Raw genomic sequence first — 16,852 nt, forward strand, 5'->3', positions numbered from 1 at the left:
CACAGTAGAGCGCAGCAGCCGCTGTATGTGCTGCTCCTGTATGCTCCCCATACATTATATACACAGCAGAGCGCAGCAGCCGCTGTATGTGCTGCTCCTGTATGCTCCCCATATATTATATACACAGCAGAGCGCAGCAGCCGCTGTGTGTGCTGCTCCTGTATGCTCCCCATATATTATATACACAGCAGAGCGCAGCAGCCGCTGTATGTGCTGTTCCTGTATGCTCCCCATATATTATATACACAGCAGAGCGCAGCAAATGCTGTATGTGGTGCTCCTGTATGCTCCCCATATATTATATACACAGCAGAGTGCAGCAGCCGCTGTATGTGCTGCTCCTGTATGCTCCCCATACATTATATACACAGCAGAGCGCAGCAGCCGCTGTATGTGCTGCTCTTGTATGCTCCCCATATATTATATACACAGCTGAGCGCAGCAGCCGCTGTATGTGCTGCTCCTGTATGCTCCCCATATATTATATACACAGCAGAGCGCAGCAGCCGCTGTATGTGCTGCTCCTCCATGCTCCCCATATATTATATACACAGCAGAGCGCAGCAGCCACTGTATGTGCTGCTCCTGTATTCTCCCCATATATTATATACATAGCAGAGCGCAGCAGCCGCTGTATGTGCTGCTCCTGTATGCTCCCCATATATTATATACACAGCAGAGTGCAGCAGCCGCTGTATGTGCTGCTCCTGTATGCTCCCCATATATTATATACACAGCAGAGGGCAGCAGCCGCTGTATGTGCTGCTCCTGTATGCTCCCCATATATTATATACACACCAGCCGCTGTGTGTGCTGCTCCTGTATGCTCCCCATATATTATATACACAGCAGAGCGCAGCAGCCGCTGTATGTGCTGCTCCTGTATGCTCCCCATATATTATATACACCTCAGAGCGCAGCTGCCGCTGTATGTGCTGCTCCTGAATACTCCCCATATATTATATCCACAGCAGAGCGCAGCATCCGCTGTATGTGCTGCTCCTGTATGCTCCTCATATATTATATACACAGCAGAGCGCAGCAGCCGCTGTATGTGCTGCTCCTATATGCTCCCCATATATTATATACACAGTAGAGCGCAGCAGCCGCTGTATGTGCTGCTCCTGTATGCTCCCCATATATTATATACACAGCAGAGCGCAGCAGCCGCTGTATGTGCTGCTCCTGTATGCTCCCCATATATTATATACATAGCAGAGCGCAGCAGCCGCTGTATGTGCTGCTCCTGTATGCTCCCATATATTATATACACAGCAGAGCGCAGCAGCCGCTGTATGTGCTGCTCCTGTATGCTCCCCATATATTATATACACAGCAAAGCGCAGCAGCCACTGTATGTGCTGCTCCTGTATGCTCCCCATATATTATATACACAGCAGAGCGCAGCAGCCGCTGTATGTGCTGATCCTGTATGCTCCCCATATATTATATACACAGCAGAGCGCAGCAGCCGCTGTATGTGCTGCTCCTGTATGCTCCCCATATATTATATACATAGCAGAGCGCAGCAGCCGCTGTATGTGCTGCTCCTGTATGCTCCCCATATATTATATACACAGCAAAACGCAGCAGCCACTGTATGTGCTGCTCCTGTATGCTCCCCATATATTATATACACAGCAGAGCGCAGCAGCCGCTGTATGTGCTGATCCTGTATGCTCCCCATATATTATATACACAGCAGAGCGCAGCAGCCGCTGTTTGTGCTGCTCCTGTATGCTCCCCATATATTATATACACAGCAGAGCGCAGCAGCCGCTGCATGTGCTGCTCCTGTATGCTCCCCATATATTATATACACAGCAGAGCGCAGCAGCCGCTGTATATGCTGCTCCTGTATGCTCCCCATATATTCTATACATAGCAGAGCGCAGCAGCCGCTGTATGTGCTGCTCCTGTATGCTCCCCATATATTATATACACAGCAAAGCGCAGCAGCCGCTGTATATGCTGCTCCTGTATGCTGCCCATATATTCTATACACAGCAGAGCGCAGCAGTCGCTGTATGTGCTGCTCCTGTATGCTATCCATATATTATATACACAGCAGAGCGCAGCAGCCGCTGTATGTGCTGCTCCTGTATGCTCCCCATATATTATATACATAGCAGAGAGCAGCAGCCGCTGTATGTGCTGCTCCTGTATGCTCCCCATATATTATATACACAGCAGAGCGCAGCAGCCGCTGTATGTGCTGCTCCTGTATGCTCCCCATATATTATATACACAGCAGAGCGCAGCAGCCGCTGTATGTGCTGTTCCTGTATGCTCCCCATATATTATATACACAGCAGAGCGCAGCAGCCGCTGTATGTGCTGCTCCTGTATGCTCCCCATATATTATATACACAGCAGAGCGCAGCAGCCGCTGTATGTGCTGCTCCTGTATGCTCCCCATATATTATATACACAGCAGAGCGCAGCAGCCGCTGTATGTGCTGCTCCTGTATGCTCCCCATATATTATATACACAGCAGAGCGCAGCAGCCGCTGTATGTGCTGCTCCTGTATGCTCCTCATATATTATATATACAGCAGAGCGCAGCAGCCGCTGTATGTGCTGCTCCTGTATGCTCCCCATATATTATATACACAGCAGAGCGCAGCAGCCGCTGTATGTGCTGCTCCTGTATGCTCCCCATATATTATATACATAGCAGAGCGCAGCAGCCGCTGTATGTGCAGCTCCTGTATGCTTCCCATATATTATATACACAGCAGAGCGCAGCAGCCGCTGTATGTGCTGCTCCTGTATGCTCCCCATATATTATATACACAGCAGAGCGCAGCAGCCGCTGTATGTGCTGCTCCTGTATGCTCCCCATATATTATATACACAGCAGAGCGCAGCAGCCGCTGTATGTGCTGCTCCTGTTTGCTCCCCATATATTATATACACAGCAGAGCGCAGCAGCCGCTGTATGTGCTGCTCTTGTATGCTCCTCATATATTATATACACAGCAGAGCGCAGCAGCCGCTGTATATGCTGCTCCTGTATGCTCCCCATATATTATATACACAGCAGATCGCAGCAGCCGCTGTATGTGCTGCTCCTGTATGCTCCCCATATATTATATACACAGCAGAGCGCAGCAGCCGCTGTATGTGCTGCTCCTGTATGCTCCCCATATATTATATACACAGCATAGTGCAGTAGCCACTGTATGTGCTGCTCCTGTATGCTCCCCATATATTATATACACAGCAGAGCGCAGCAGCCGCTGTATGTGCTGCTCCTGTATGCTCCCCATATATTATATACACATCAGAGCGCAGCAGCCGCTGTATATGCTGCTTCTATATGCTCCCCATATATTAAATACACAGCAGAGGGCAGCAGCCGCTGTATGTGCTGCTCCTGTATGCTCCCCATATATTATATACACAGCAGAGCGCAGCAGCCGCTGTATGTGCTGCTCCTGTATGCTCCCCATATATTATATACACAGCAGAGCGCAGCAGCCGCTGTATGTGCTGCTCCTGTATGCTCCCCATATATTATATACACAGCGGAGCGCAGCAGCCGCTGTATGTGCTGCTCCTGTATGCTCCCCATATATTATATACACATCAGAGCGCAGCAGCCGCTGTATATGCTACTTCTATATGCTCCCCATATATTAAATACACAGCAGAGGGCAGCAGCCGCTGTATGTGCTGCTCCTGTATGCTCCCCATATATTATATACACAGCAGAGCGCAGCAGCCGCTGTATGTGCTGCTCCTGTATGCTCCCCATATATTATATACACAGCAGAGCGCAGCAGCCGCTGTATGTGCTGCTCCTGTATGCTCCCCATATATTATATACACAGCAGATCGCAGCAGCCGCTGTATGTGCTGCTCCTGAATGCTCCCCATACATTATATACACAGCAGAGCGCAGCAGCCGCTGTATGTGCTGCTTTTGTATGCTCCCCATATATTATATACACAGCTGAGCGCAGCAGCCGCTGTATGTGCTGCTCCTGTATGCTCCCCATACATTATATACACAGCAGAGCGCAGCAGCCGCTGTATGTGCTGCTCCTGTATGCTCCCCATATATTATATACATAGCAGAGCGCAGCAGCCGCTGTATGTGCTGCTCCTGTATGCTCCCCATATATTATCTACACAGCAGAGTGCAGCAGCCGCTGTATGTGCTGCTCCTGTATGCTCCCCATATATTATATACACAGCAGAGGGCAGCAGCCGCTGTATGTGCTGCTCCTGTATGCTCCCCATATATTATATACACACCAGCCGCTGTGTGTGCTGCTCCTGTATGCTCCCCATATATTATATACACATCAGAGCGCAGCTGCCGCTGTATGTGCTGCTCCTGTATGCTCCCCATATATTATATACACAGCAGAGCGCAGCAGCCGCTGTATGTGCTGCTCCTGTATGCTCCTCATATATTATATACACAGCAAAGCGCAGCAGCCGCTGTATGTGCTGCTCCTGTATGCTCCCCATATATTATATACACAGCATAGCGCAGCAGCAGCTGTATGTGCTGCTCCTGTATGCTCCCCATATATTATATACACAGTAGAGCGCAGCAGCCGCTGTATGTGCTGCTCCTGTATGCTCCCCATATATTATATACACAGCAGAGCGCAGCATCCGCTGTATGTGCTGCTCCTGTATTCCTGTATGCTCCCCATATATTATATACACAGCACAGCGCAGCTGTCGCTGTATGTGCTGCTCCTGTATGCTCCCCATATATTATATACACAGCAGAGCGCACCAGTCGCTGTATGTGCTGCTCCTGTATGCTCCCCATATATTATATACACAGCAGAGCGCAGCAGCCGCTGTATGTGCTGCTCCTCCATGCTCCCCATTTATTACATAAACAGCAGAGCGCAGCAGCCGCTGTATGTGCTGCTCCTGTATGCTCCCCATATATTATATACACAGCAGAGCGCAGCAGCCGCTGTATGTGCTGCTCCTTTATGCTCCCCATATATTATATACACATCAGAGCGCAGCAGCCGCTGTATGTGCTGCTCCTCCATGCTCCCCATATATTATATACACAGCAGAGCGCAGCAGCCGCTGTATGTGCTGCTCCTGTATGCTCCCCATATATTATAGATAGCAGAGCGCAGCAGCCGCTGTATGTGCTGCTCCTGTATGTTCCCCATATATTATATACACAGTAGAGCGCAGCAGCCGCTGTATGTGCTGCTCCTGTATGCTCCCCATACATTATATACACAGCAGAGCGCAGCAGCCGCTGTATGTGCTGCTCCTGTATGCTCCCCATATATTATATACACAGCAGAGCTCAACAGCCGCTGTATATGCTGCTCCTGTATGCTCCCCATATATTATATACACAGCAGAGCGCAGCAGCCGCTGTATGTGCTGATCCTGTATGCTCCCCATATATTATATACACAGCAGAGCGCAGCAGCCGCTGTATGTGCTGCTCCTGTATGCTCCCCATATATTATATACACATCAGAGCGCAGCAGCCGCTGTATGTGCTGCTCCTGTATGCTCCCCATATATTATATACACAGCAGAGTGCAGCAGCCGCTGTATGTGCTGCTCCTCCATGCTCCCCATTTATTACATAAACAGCAGAGCGCAGCAGCCGCTGTATGTGCTGCTCCTGTATGCTCCCCATATATTATATACACAGCAGAGCGCAGCAGCCGCTGTATGTGCTGCTCCTCCATGCTCCCCATATATTATATACACAGCAGAGCGCAGCAGCCGCTGTATGTGCTGCTCCTGTATGCTCCCCATATATTATAGATAGCAGAGCGCAGCAGCCGCTGTATGTGCTGCTCCTGTATGTTCCCCATATATTATATACACAGTAGAGCGCAGCAGCCGCTGTATGTGCTGCTCCTGTATGCTCCCCATACATTATATACACAGCAGAGCGCAGCAGCCGCTGTATGTGCTGCTCCTGTATGCTCCCCATATATTATATACACAGCAGAGCTCAACAGCCGCTGTATATGCTGCTCCTGTATGCTCCCCATATATTATATACACAGCAGAGCGCAGCAGCCGCTGTATGTGCTGATCCTGTATGCTCCCCATATATTATATACACAGCAGAGCGCAGCAGCCGCTGTATGTGCTGCTCCTGTATGCTCCCCATATATTATATACACAGCAGAGCGCAGCAGCCGCTGCATGTGCTGCTCCTGTATGCTCCCCATATATTATATACACAGCAGAGCGCAGCAGCCGCTGTATATGCTGCTCCTGTATGCTCCCCATACATTATATACACAGCAGAGCGCAGCAGCCGCTGTATGTGCTGCTCCTGTATGCTCCCCATATATTCTATACATAGCAGAGCGCAGCAGCCGCTGTATGTGCTGCTCCTGTATGCTCCCCATATATTATATACACAGCAGAGCGCAGCAGCCGCTGTATGTGCTGCTCCTGTATGCTCCCCATATATTATATACACAGCAGAGCGCAGCAGCCGCTGTATGTGCTGTTCCTGTATGCTCCCCATATATTATATACACAGCAGAGCGCAGCAGCCGCTGTATGTGCTGCTCCTGTATGCTCCCCATATATTATATACACAGCAGAGCGCAGCAGCCGCTGTATGTGCTGCTCCTGTATGCCCCCCATATATTATATACACTGCAGAGCGCAGCAGCCGCTGTATGTGCTGCTCCTCCATGCTCCCCATATATTATATACACAGCAGAGCGCAGCAGCCGCTGTATGTGCTGCTCCTGTATGCTCCCCATATATTTTATACGCAGCAGCCGCTGTATGTGCTGCTCCTGTATGCTCCCCATATATTATATACACAGTAGAGCGCAGCAGCCGCTGTATGTGCTGCTCCTGTATGCTCCCCATACATTATATACACAGCAGAGCGCAGCAGCCCCTGTATGTGCTGCTCCTGTATGCTCCCCATATATTATATACACAGCAGAGCGCAGCAGCCGCTGTATATGCTGCTCCTGTATGCTCCCCATATATTATATACACAGCAGAGCGCAGCAGCCGCTGTATGTGCTGCTCCTGTATGCTCCCCATATATTATATAAACAGCAGAGCGCAGCAGCCGCTGTATGTGCTGCTCCTGTATGCTCCCCATATATTATATACACAGCAGAGCGCAGCAGCCGCTGTATGTGCTGCTCCTGTATGCTCCTCATATATTATATACACAGCAGAGCGCAGCAGCCGCTGTATGTGCTGCTCCTGTATGCTCCCCATATATTATATACACAGCAGAGCGCAGCAGCCGCTGTATGTGCTGCTCCTGTATGCTCCCCATATATTATATACACAGCAGAGCGCAGCAGCCGCTGTATGTGCTGCTCCTGTATGCTCCCCATATATTATATACACAGCTGAGCGCAGCAGCCGCTGTATGTGCTGCTCCTGTATGCTCCCCATATATTACATACACAGCAGAGCGCAGCAGCCGCTGTATCTGCTGCTCCTGTATGCTCCCCATATATTATATACACAGCAGAGCGCAGCAGCCGCTGTATGTGCTGCTCCTGTATGCTCCCCATATATTATATACACAGCAGAGCGCAGCAGCCGCTGTATGTGCTGCTCCTGCATGCTCCCCATATATTATATACACAGCAGAGCGCAGCAGCCGCTGTATGTGCTGCTCCTGTATGCTCCCCATATATTATATACACAGTAGAGAGCAGCAGCCGCTGTATGTGCTGCTCCTGTATGCTCCCCATATATTATATACACAGCAGAGCGCAGCAGCCACTGTATGTGCTGCTCCTGTATGCTCCCCATATGTTATATACACAGCAGAGCGCAGCAGCCACTGTATGTGCTGCTCCTGTATGCTCCCCATATATTATATACACAGCAGAGCGCAGCAGCCGCTGTATGTGCTGCTCCTGTATGCTCCCATATATTATATACACAGTAGAGGGCAGCAGCCGCTGTATGTGCTGCTCCTGTATGCTCCCCATATATTATATACACAGTAGAGCGCAGCAGCCGCTGTATGTGCTGCTCCTGTATGCTCCCATATATTATATACACAGTAGAGGGCAGCAGCCGCTGTATGTGCTGCTCCTGTATGCTCCCCATATATTATATACACAGCAGAGCGCAGCAGCCGCTGTATGTGCTGCTCCTGTATGCTCCCCATATATTATATACACAGCAGAGCGCAGCAGCCGCTGTATGTACTGCTCCTGTATGCTCCTCATATATTATATACACAGCAGAGCACAGCAGCCGCTGTATGTGCTGCTCCTATATGCTCCCCATATATTATATACACTGCAGAGCGCAGCAGCCGCTGTATGTGCTGCTCCTGTATGCTCCCCATATATTATATACACAGTAGAGCGCAGCAGCCGCTGTATGTGCTGCTCCTGTATGCTCCTCATATATTATATACACATTATATACACAGCAGAGCGCAGCAGCCGCTGTATGTGCTGCTCCTGTATGCTCCCCATATATTATATACACACCAGCCGCTGTGTGTGCTGCTCCTGTATGCTCCCCATATATTATATACACAGTAGAGCGCAGCAGCCGCTGTATATGCTGCTCCTGTATGCTCCCCATATATTATATACACAGCAGAGCGCAGCAGCCGCTCTATGTGCTGCTCCTGTATGCTCCCCATATATTATATACACAGCAGAGCGCAGCAGCCGCTGTATGTGCTGATCCTGTATGCTCCCCATATATTATATACACAGCAGAGCGCAGCAGCCGCTGTATGTGCTGCTCCTGTATGCTCCCCATATATTATATACACAGCAGAGCGCAGCAGCCGCTGTATGTGCTGCTCCTGTATGCTCCCCATATATTATATACACAGCAGAGCGCAGCAGCCGCTGTATGTGCTGATCCTGTATGCTCCCCATATATTATATACACAGCAGAGCGCAGCAGCCGCTGTATGTGCTGCTCCTGTATGCTCCCCATATATTATATACACAGCAGAGCGCAGCAGCCGCTGTATGTGCTGCTCCTGTATGCTCCCCATATATTATATACACAGCAGAGCGCAGCAGCCGCTGTATGTGCTGATCCTGTATTCTCCCCATATATTATATACACAGCAGAGCGCAGCAGCCGCTGTATGTGCTGCTCCTGTATGCTCCCCATATATTATATACACAGCAGAGCGCAGCAGCCGCTGCATGTGCTGCTCCTGTATGCTCCCCATATATTATATACACAGCAGAGCGCAGCAGCAGCTGTATGTGCTGCTCCTGTATGCTCCCCATATATTATATACACAGCAGAGTGCAGCAGGCGCTGTATGTGCTGCTCCTGTATGCTCCCCATATATTATATACACAGCAGAGTGCAGCAGCCGCTGTATGTGCTGCTCCTGTATGCTCCCCATATATTATATACACAGCAGAGCGCAGCAGCCGCTGTATGTGCTGCTCCTGTATGCTCCCCATATATTATATACACAGCAGAGCGCAGCAGCCGCTGTATGTGCTGCTCCTGTATGCTCCCCATATATTATATACACAGCAGAGCACAGCAGCAGCTGTATGTGCTGCTCCTGTATGCTCCCCATATATTATATACACAGCAGAGCGCAGCAGCCGCTGTATGTGCTGCTCCTGTATGCTCCCCATATATTATATACACAGCAGAGCGCAGCAGCCGCTGTATGTGCTGCTCCTGTATGCTCCCCATACATTATATACACAGCAGAGCGCAGCAGCCGCTGTATGTGCTGCTCCTGTATGCTATCCATATATTATATACACAGCAGAGCGCAGCAGCCGCTGTATGTGCTGCTCCTGTATGCTCCCCATACATTATATACACAGCAGAGCGCAGCAGCCGCTGTATGTGCTGCTCCTGTATGCTCCCCATATATTATATACACAGCAGAGCGCAGCAGCCGCTGTATGTGCTGCTCCTGTATGCTCCCCATATATTATATACACAGCAGAGCGCAGCAGCCGCTGTATGTGCTGCTCCTGTATGCTCCCCATATATTATATACACAGCAGAGCGCAGCAGCCGCTGTATGTGCTGCTCCTGTATGCTCCCCATACATTATATACACAGCAGAGCGCAGCAGCCGCTGTATGTGCTGCTCCTGTATGCTCCCCATATATTATATACACAGCGGAGCGCAGCAGCCGCTGTATGTGCTGCTCCTGTATGCTCCCCATATATTATATACACAGCAGAGCGCAGCAGCCGCTGTATGTGCTGCTCCTGTATGCTCCCCATATATTATATACACAGCAGAGCGCAGCAGCCGCTGTATGTGCTGCTCCTGTATGCTCCCCATATATTATATACACAGCAGAGCGCAGCAGCCGCTGTATGTGCTGCTCCTGTATGCTCCCCATATATTATATACACAGCAGAGCGCAGCAGCCGCTGTATGTGCTGCTCCTGTATGCTCCCCATATATTATATACACAGCGGAGCGCAGCAGCCGCTGTATGTGCTGCTCCTGCATGCTCCACATGTATTATATACATGTTATTAGTGTATGGTTGCTACAGATGTATATATATATCCAGGTGTTGATGTTCTTGCAGCGACCTCCGGCCCCGGCCCCAGCTGTCAGTGTGATCTGAGGGGCAGCGTTAGTACCACCTGTGACTCGAGCCGCCAGTGCCCGTGTAAGGTAGGTGCCCGCGGGTGACGTGAGGTCCTGTGTGCAGTTTCCCGGTGTGTATGCAGCTGACCCTCTCCTGCTTTCTGCAGCCTCATGTGGAGGGTCTTTCCTGCAGTACCTGTCGGCCCAGTCACTTCTACCTCAGTGCGGACCACCCAGACGGCTGTTTGCCGTGCTTCTGTATGGGGGTCACCCAGCAATGCTCCAGCTCCAGCTATCATCGTGAACTGGTGAGTCGGGGTCCCTGACGTCTGCATGTTGGGAGTTGTACTTCTCGGGGAGCCCTGAGTGACCTCACGTGTCTCTCTTCCAGGTCACCAGCCCGTTCCTGCCTGGAAACTTCCAGAACTTTGCCCTGGTGAACCGCCAGCACAGCGTCCGGATCGCCTCTGGGTTTGTGGTGGAGATGTCCGTTCAGGGGCCGCAGCTTTCTTATCGACAGTTTGACCAGCTGGGGCAGGAGTCCTTTTACTGGCAGCTCCCAGAGAACTACCAGGGGGATAAGGTAATGATCCGGGGGTCCGACTGTGGGGAGCCGTGCTCTGGAGACCCCTTGTACTACCGGGAAGTGAACAGAGCAGGTGGTAAAAGCCGCACAATGGCCCTTAATAATGAGCGGCCCCCAGACAGCAAGGCCGTGTCCTAAGAAAGGGCCAGAGGGACGACCCCTGAGCAGTCGGTGTCAGGGGATAGGACAAGAAGCCAGGGGCTGAACAGACTATGACTACAGTGACCTCTGACCTGTGGCTGGCTCTGATGGCAGTGATTGGTAATGCCGCGGCTTCCTACCCTCCTGCTCATATCATGATCCTCTGATTAGAAGTATGGCCGCCAATGCTGAGAGTGGTCCGGGTGCAGGCAGAGAACCAGACATGTGAGATGACCTCGCCTTCTGGACCCGTCCTACCCCGGCCCTGTGTGACCCCGGTTCTGCCGCGGGCCTGTGTGACCCCGGTTCTGCCGCGGGCCTGTGTGACCCCGGTTCTGCCGCGGGCCTGTGTGACCCCTTTTCTGTTGTGGGCCTGTGTGACCCCGGTTCTGCCTTGGGCCTGTGTGACCCCGGTTCTGCCGCGGGCCTGTGTGACCCCGGTTCTTCCGCGGGCCTGTGTGACCCCGGTTCTTCCGCGGGCCTGTGTGACCCCGGTTCTTCCGCGGGCCTGTGTGACCCCGGTTCTTCCGCGGGCCTGTGTGACCCCGGTTCTGCCGTGGGCCTGTGTGACCCCGGTTCTGCCGTGGGCCTGTGTGACCCCGGTTCTGCCTCGGGCCTGTGTGACCCCGGTTCTGCCGCGGGCCTGTGTGACCCCGGTTCTGCCGCGGGCCTGTGTGACCCCGGTTCTGCCGCGGGCCTGTGTGACCCCGGTTCTTCCGCGGGCCTGTGTGACCCCGGTTCTGCCGTGGGCCTGTGTGACCCCGGTTCTGCCTCGGGCCTGTGTGACCCCGGTTCTGCCGTGGGCCTGTGTGACCCCGGTTCTGCTGCGGGCCGGTTCTGCCGCGGGCCTGTGTGACCCCGGTTCTGCCGCGGGCCTGTGTGACCCCGGTTCTGCCGCGGGCCTGTGTGACCCCGGTTCTGCCGCGGGCCTGTGTGACTCCGGTTCTGCCTCGGCCCTGTGTGACCCCGGTTCTGCCTCGGCCCTGTGTGACCCCGGTTCTGCCTCGGCCCTGTGTGACCCCGGTTCTGCCTCGGCCCTGTGTGACCCCGGTTCTGCCGCGGCCCTGTGTGACCCCGGTTCTGCCGCGGCCCTGTGTGACCCCGGTTCTGCCGCGGCCCTGTGTGACCCCGGTTCTGCCGCGGGCCTGTGTGACCCCGGTTCTGCCGCGGGCCTGTGTGACCCCGGTTCTGCCGCGATCCTGTGTGACCCCGGTTCTGCCGCGGGCCTGTGTGACCCCGGTTCTGCCGCGGGCCTGTGTGACCCCGGTTCTGCCGCGATCCTGTGTGACCCCGGTTCTGCCGCGGGCCTGTGTGACCCCGGTTCTGCCGCGGGCCTGTGTGACCCCGGTTCTGCCGCGGCCCTGTGTGACACCGGTTCTGCCTCAGGCCTGTGTGACCCCGGTTCTGCCGTGGGCCTGTGTGACCCCGGTTCTGCCGCGGGCCGGTTCTGTGGGCTGACCTCCTCTTTCTCTCTTTTCTATATTCAGAGGGAGATGCTCTTTGCTCGCATGCGGCGAGCACACAAGGTATTAGCCGTGCATGACGCTGCATGACCGTGTGGCATATAGTGCATGTATATATATATATACTCTCCACCTACTGGGGCCGGGGCGAGGAATGGCTGCTGGACTGGGCTTTATGGCCTTCAAAGGCTGTGGTGTAATCACTGCTTGAGGATAGATCTTCATGGTCCTGATCCACTAGACCCACGTGCTTCATCATCTCCACCTGTACACCATCAGCTAAACACAGCTTATCCCACCCAGTCTACCCGATGCTATACTGATCCCACCCAGTGTACCCGATGCTGCACTGATCCCACCCAGTGTACCCGATGCTGTACTGATCCCACCCAGTGTACCCGATGCTGCACTGATCCCACCCAGTGTACCCGATGCTGTACTGATCCCACCCAGTGTACCCGATGCTGTACTGATCCCACTCAGTGTACCCGATGCTATACTGATCCCACCCAGTGTACCCGATGCTGCACTGATCCCACCCAGTGTACCCGATGCTGTACTGATCCCACCCAGTGTACCCGATGCTGTATTGATCCCACCCAGTGTACCCGATGCCGTACTGATCCCACCCAGTGTACCCGATGCTGTACTGATCCCACCCAGTGTACCCGATGCTGCACTGATCCCACCCAGTGTACCCGATGCTGTACTGATCCCACCCAGTGTACCCGATGCTGTACTGATCCCACCCAGTGTACCCGATGCCGTACTGATCCCACCCAGTGTACCCGATGCTGTACTGATCCCACTCAGTGTACCCGATGCTATACTGATCCCACCCAGTGTACCCGATGCTGCACTGATCCCACCCAGTGTACCCGATGCCGTACTGATCCCACCCAGTGTACCCGATGCTATACTGATCCCACCCAGTGTACCCGATGCTGCACTGATCCCACCCAGTGTACCCGATGCCGTACTGATCCCACCCAGTGTACCCGATGCTATACTGATCCCACCCAGTGTACCCGATGCTGTACTGATCCCACCCAGTGTACCCGATGCTGCACTGATCCCACCCAGTGTACCCGATGCCGTACTGATCCCACCCAGTGTACCCGATGCTATACTGATCCCACCCAGTGTACCCGATGCTGTACTGATCCCACCCAGTGTACCCGATGCCGTACTGATCCCACCCAGTGTACCCGATGCCGTACTGATCCCACCCAGTGTACCCGATGCCGTACTGATCCCACCCAGTGTACCCGATGCCGTACTGATCCCACCCAGTGTACCCGATGCTGTACTGATCCCACCCAGTGTACCCGATGCTGTACTGATCCCACCCAGTGTACCCGATGCTGTACTGATCCCACCCAGTGTACCCGATGCTGTACTGATCCCACACAGTGTACCCGATGCTGCACTGATCCCACCCAGTGTACCCGATGCTGTACTGATCCCACCCAGTGTACCCGATGCTGTACTGATCCCACCCAGTGTACCCGATGCTGTACTGATCCCGCCCCAGTGTACCCGATGCTGCACTGATCCCACCCAGTGTACCCGATGCCGTACTGATCCCACCCAGTGTACCCGATGCTATACTGATCCCACCCAGTGTACCCGATGCTGTACTGATCCCACCCAGTGTACCCGATGCTGTACTGATCCCACCCAGTGTACCCGATGCTGTACTGATCCCACCCAGTGTCCCCAATGCTGTACTGATCCCACCCAGTGTACCCGATGCTGTACTGATCCCACCCCAGTGTACCCGATGCTGTACTGATCCCACCCAGTGTACCCGATGCTGTACTGATCCCACCCAGTGTACCCGATGCCGTACTGACCCACCCAGTGTACCCGATGCTGTACTGATCCCACCCAGTGTACCCGATGCTGTACTGATCCCACCCAGTGTCCCCCATGCTGTACTGATCCCACCCAGTGTCCCCCATGCTGTACTGATCCCACCCAGTGTACCCGATGCTGTACTGATCCCACCCAGTGTACCCGATGCTGTACTGATCCCACCCAGTGTACCCGATGCTGTACTGATCCCGCCCCAGTGTACCCGATGCTGTACTGATCCCACCCAGTGTACCCGATGCTGTACTGATCCCACCCAGTGTACCCGATGCTGTACTGATCCCACCCAGTGTACCCGATGCTGTACTGATCCCGCCCTAGTGTACCCGATGCTGTACTGATCCCACCCAGTGTACCCGATGCTGTACTGATCCCACCCAGTGTACCCGATGCTGTACTGATCCCGCCCTAGTGTACCCGATGCTGTACTGATCCCACCCAGTGTACCCGATGCCGTACTGATCCCGCCCCAGTGTACCCGATGCTGTACAACCAATCTAACCCCAGTAAAACATCCTGCCCCAGTGTGGGGGTGGTTCTGGTCCGCGGTGCATGGATTGATCCTGGCCTCTCGGCTGGGCCTGTTAGATGCTGTGGTGGTTCTGGTCCACGGTGCATGGATTGATTCTGGTCTCTCGGCAGGGCCTGTTAGATGCTGTGGTGGTTCTGGTCCGCGGTGCATGGATTGATTCTGGTCTCTCGGCAGAGCCTGTTAGATGCTGTGGTGGTTCTGGTCCGCGGTGCATGGATTGATTCTGGTCTCTCGGCAGAGCCTGTTAGATCCTGTGGGGTGGTTCTGGTCCGCGGTGCATGGATTGATCTTGGCCTCTCGACAGAGCCTGTTAGATCCTGTGGGGTGGTTCTGGTCCGAGGTGCATGGATTGATCCTGGCCTCTCGGCAGGGCCTGTTAGATGCTGTGGTGGTTCTGGTCCGCGGTCCATGGATTGATCCTGGACTCTCGGCTGGGCCTGTTAGATGCTGTGGTGGTTCTGGTCCGCGGGGCATGGGTTGATCCTGGCCTCTCGGCTGGGCCTGTTAGATGCTGTGGTGGTTCTGGTCCGCGGTGCATGGATTGATCCTGGCCTCTCGGCAGAGCCTGCTAGATGATGTGGTGGTTCTGGTGCCCGGTGCATGGATTGATCCTGGCCTCTCGGCAGAGCCTGTTAGATCCTGTGGAGTGGTTCTGGTCCGCGGTGCATGGATTGATCCTGGCCTCTCGGCAGGGCCTGTTAGATCCTGTGGTGGTTCTGGTCCGCGGTCCATGGATTGATCCTGGCCTCTAGGCTGGGTCTGTTAGATGCTGTGGTGGTTCTGGTCTGCGGTGCATGGGTTGATCCTGGCCTCTCGACTGGGCCTGCTAGATGCTGTGGTGGTTCTGGTCCGCGGTCCATGGATTGATCCTGGACTCTCGGCTGGGCCTGTTAGATGCTGTGGTGGTTCTGGTCCGCGGTGCATGGGTTGATCCTGGCCTCTCGGCAGGGCCTGTTAGATGCTGTGGTGTTTCTGGTCCGCGGTGCATGGATTGATCCTGGCCTCTCGGCAGGGCCTGTTAGATCCTGTGGTGGTTCTGGTCCGCGGTGCATGGATTGATCCTGGCCTCTCGGCTTGGCCTGTTAGATCCTGTGGTGGTTCTGGTCCCCGGTGCATGGATTGATCCTGGCCTCTCGGCTGGGCCTGTTAGATGCTGTGGTGGTTCTGGTCCGCGGTGCATGGATTGATCCTGGCCTCTCGGCTGGGCCTGCTAGATGCTGTGGTGGTTCTGGTCCGCGATGCATGGATTGATCCTGGCCTCTCGGCAGGGCCTGTTAGAAGCTGTGGTGGTTCTGGTCCGCGGTGCATGGGTTGATCCTGGCCTCTCGGCTGGGCCTGTTAGATGCTGTGGTGGTTCTGGTCCGCGGTGCATGGATTGATCCTGGCCTCTCGGCAGGGCCTGTTAGATGCTGTGGTGGTTCTGGTCCGCCGTGCATGGATTGATCCTGGCCTCTCGGCTGGGCCTGTTAGATCCTGTGGTGGTTCTGGTCCGCGGTGCATGGGTTGATCCTGGCCTCTCGGCAGGGCCTGCTAGATGCTGTGGTGGTTCTGGTCCGCGGTGCATGGATTGATCTTGGCCTCTCGGCTTGGCCTGTTAGATGCTGTGGTGGTTCTGGTCCACGGTGCATGGCTTGATCTTGGCCTCTCGGCTGGGCCTGTTAGATTCTGTGGTGGTTCTGGTCCGCGGTGCATGGGTTGATCCTGGCCTCTCGGCTGGGCCTGTTAG

General features: G+C 53.9%; 1 protein-coding gene across 15 annotated transcripts in view; it reads left to right on the forward strand.

Annotated features, from left to right (window-relative positions):
- The window catches only part of HSPG2 (heparan sulfate proteoglycan 2), a 456,402-nt gene that overhangs the window by 231,190 nt on the left and 208,360 nt on the right, over positions 1 to 16,852 (forward strand). For 10 of the 15 annotated variants that reach the window (XM_073656045.1, XM_073656041.1, XM_073656043.1 and 7 more), the window contains 4 exons: positions 10,528 to 10,616; positions 10,697 to 10,837; positions 10,921 to 11,112; positions 12,744 to 12,782. In XM_073656045.1, the coding sequence (XP_073512146.1) occupies positions 10,528 to 10,616; positions 10,697 to 10,837; positions 10,921 to 11,112; positions 12,744 to 12,782 (461 nt within the window). The remainder of the gene's footprint in view (positions 1 to 10,527; positions 10,617 to 10,696; positions 10,838 to 10,920; positions 11,113 to 12,743; positions 12,783 to 16,852) is intronic. The other 5 variants (XM_073656051.1, XM_073656054.1, XM_073656052.1 and 2 more) reach the window with 1 other exon arrangement.

This window comes from Phyllobates terribilis, unplaced genomic scaffold, assembly GCF_046119375.1.
Source record: "Phyllobates terribilis strain yellow unplaced genomic scaffold, ASM4611937v1 Scaffold_12__6_contigs__length_324123572, whole genome shotgun sequence".
Taxonomy (NCBI): domain Eukaryota; kingdom Metazoa; phylum Chordata; class Amphibia; order Anura; family Dendrobatidae; genus Phyllobates; species Phyllobates terribilis.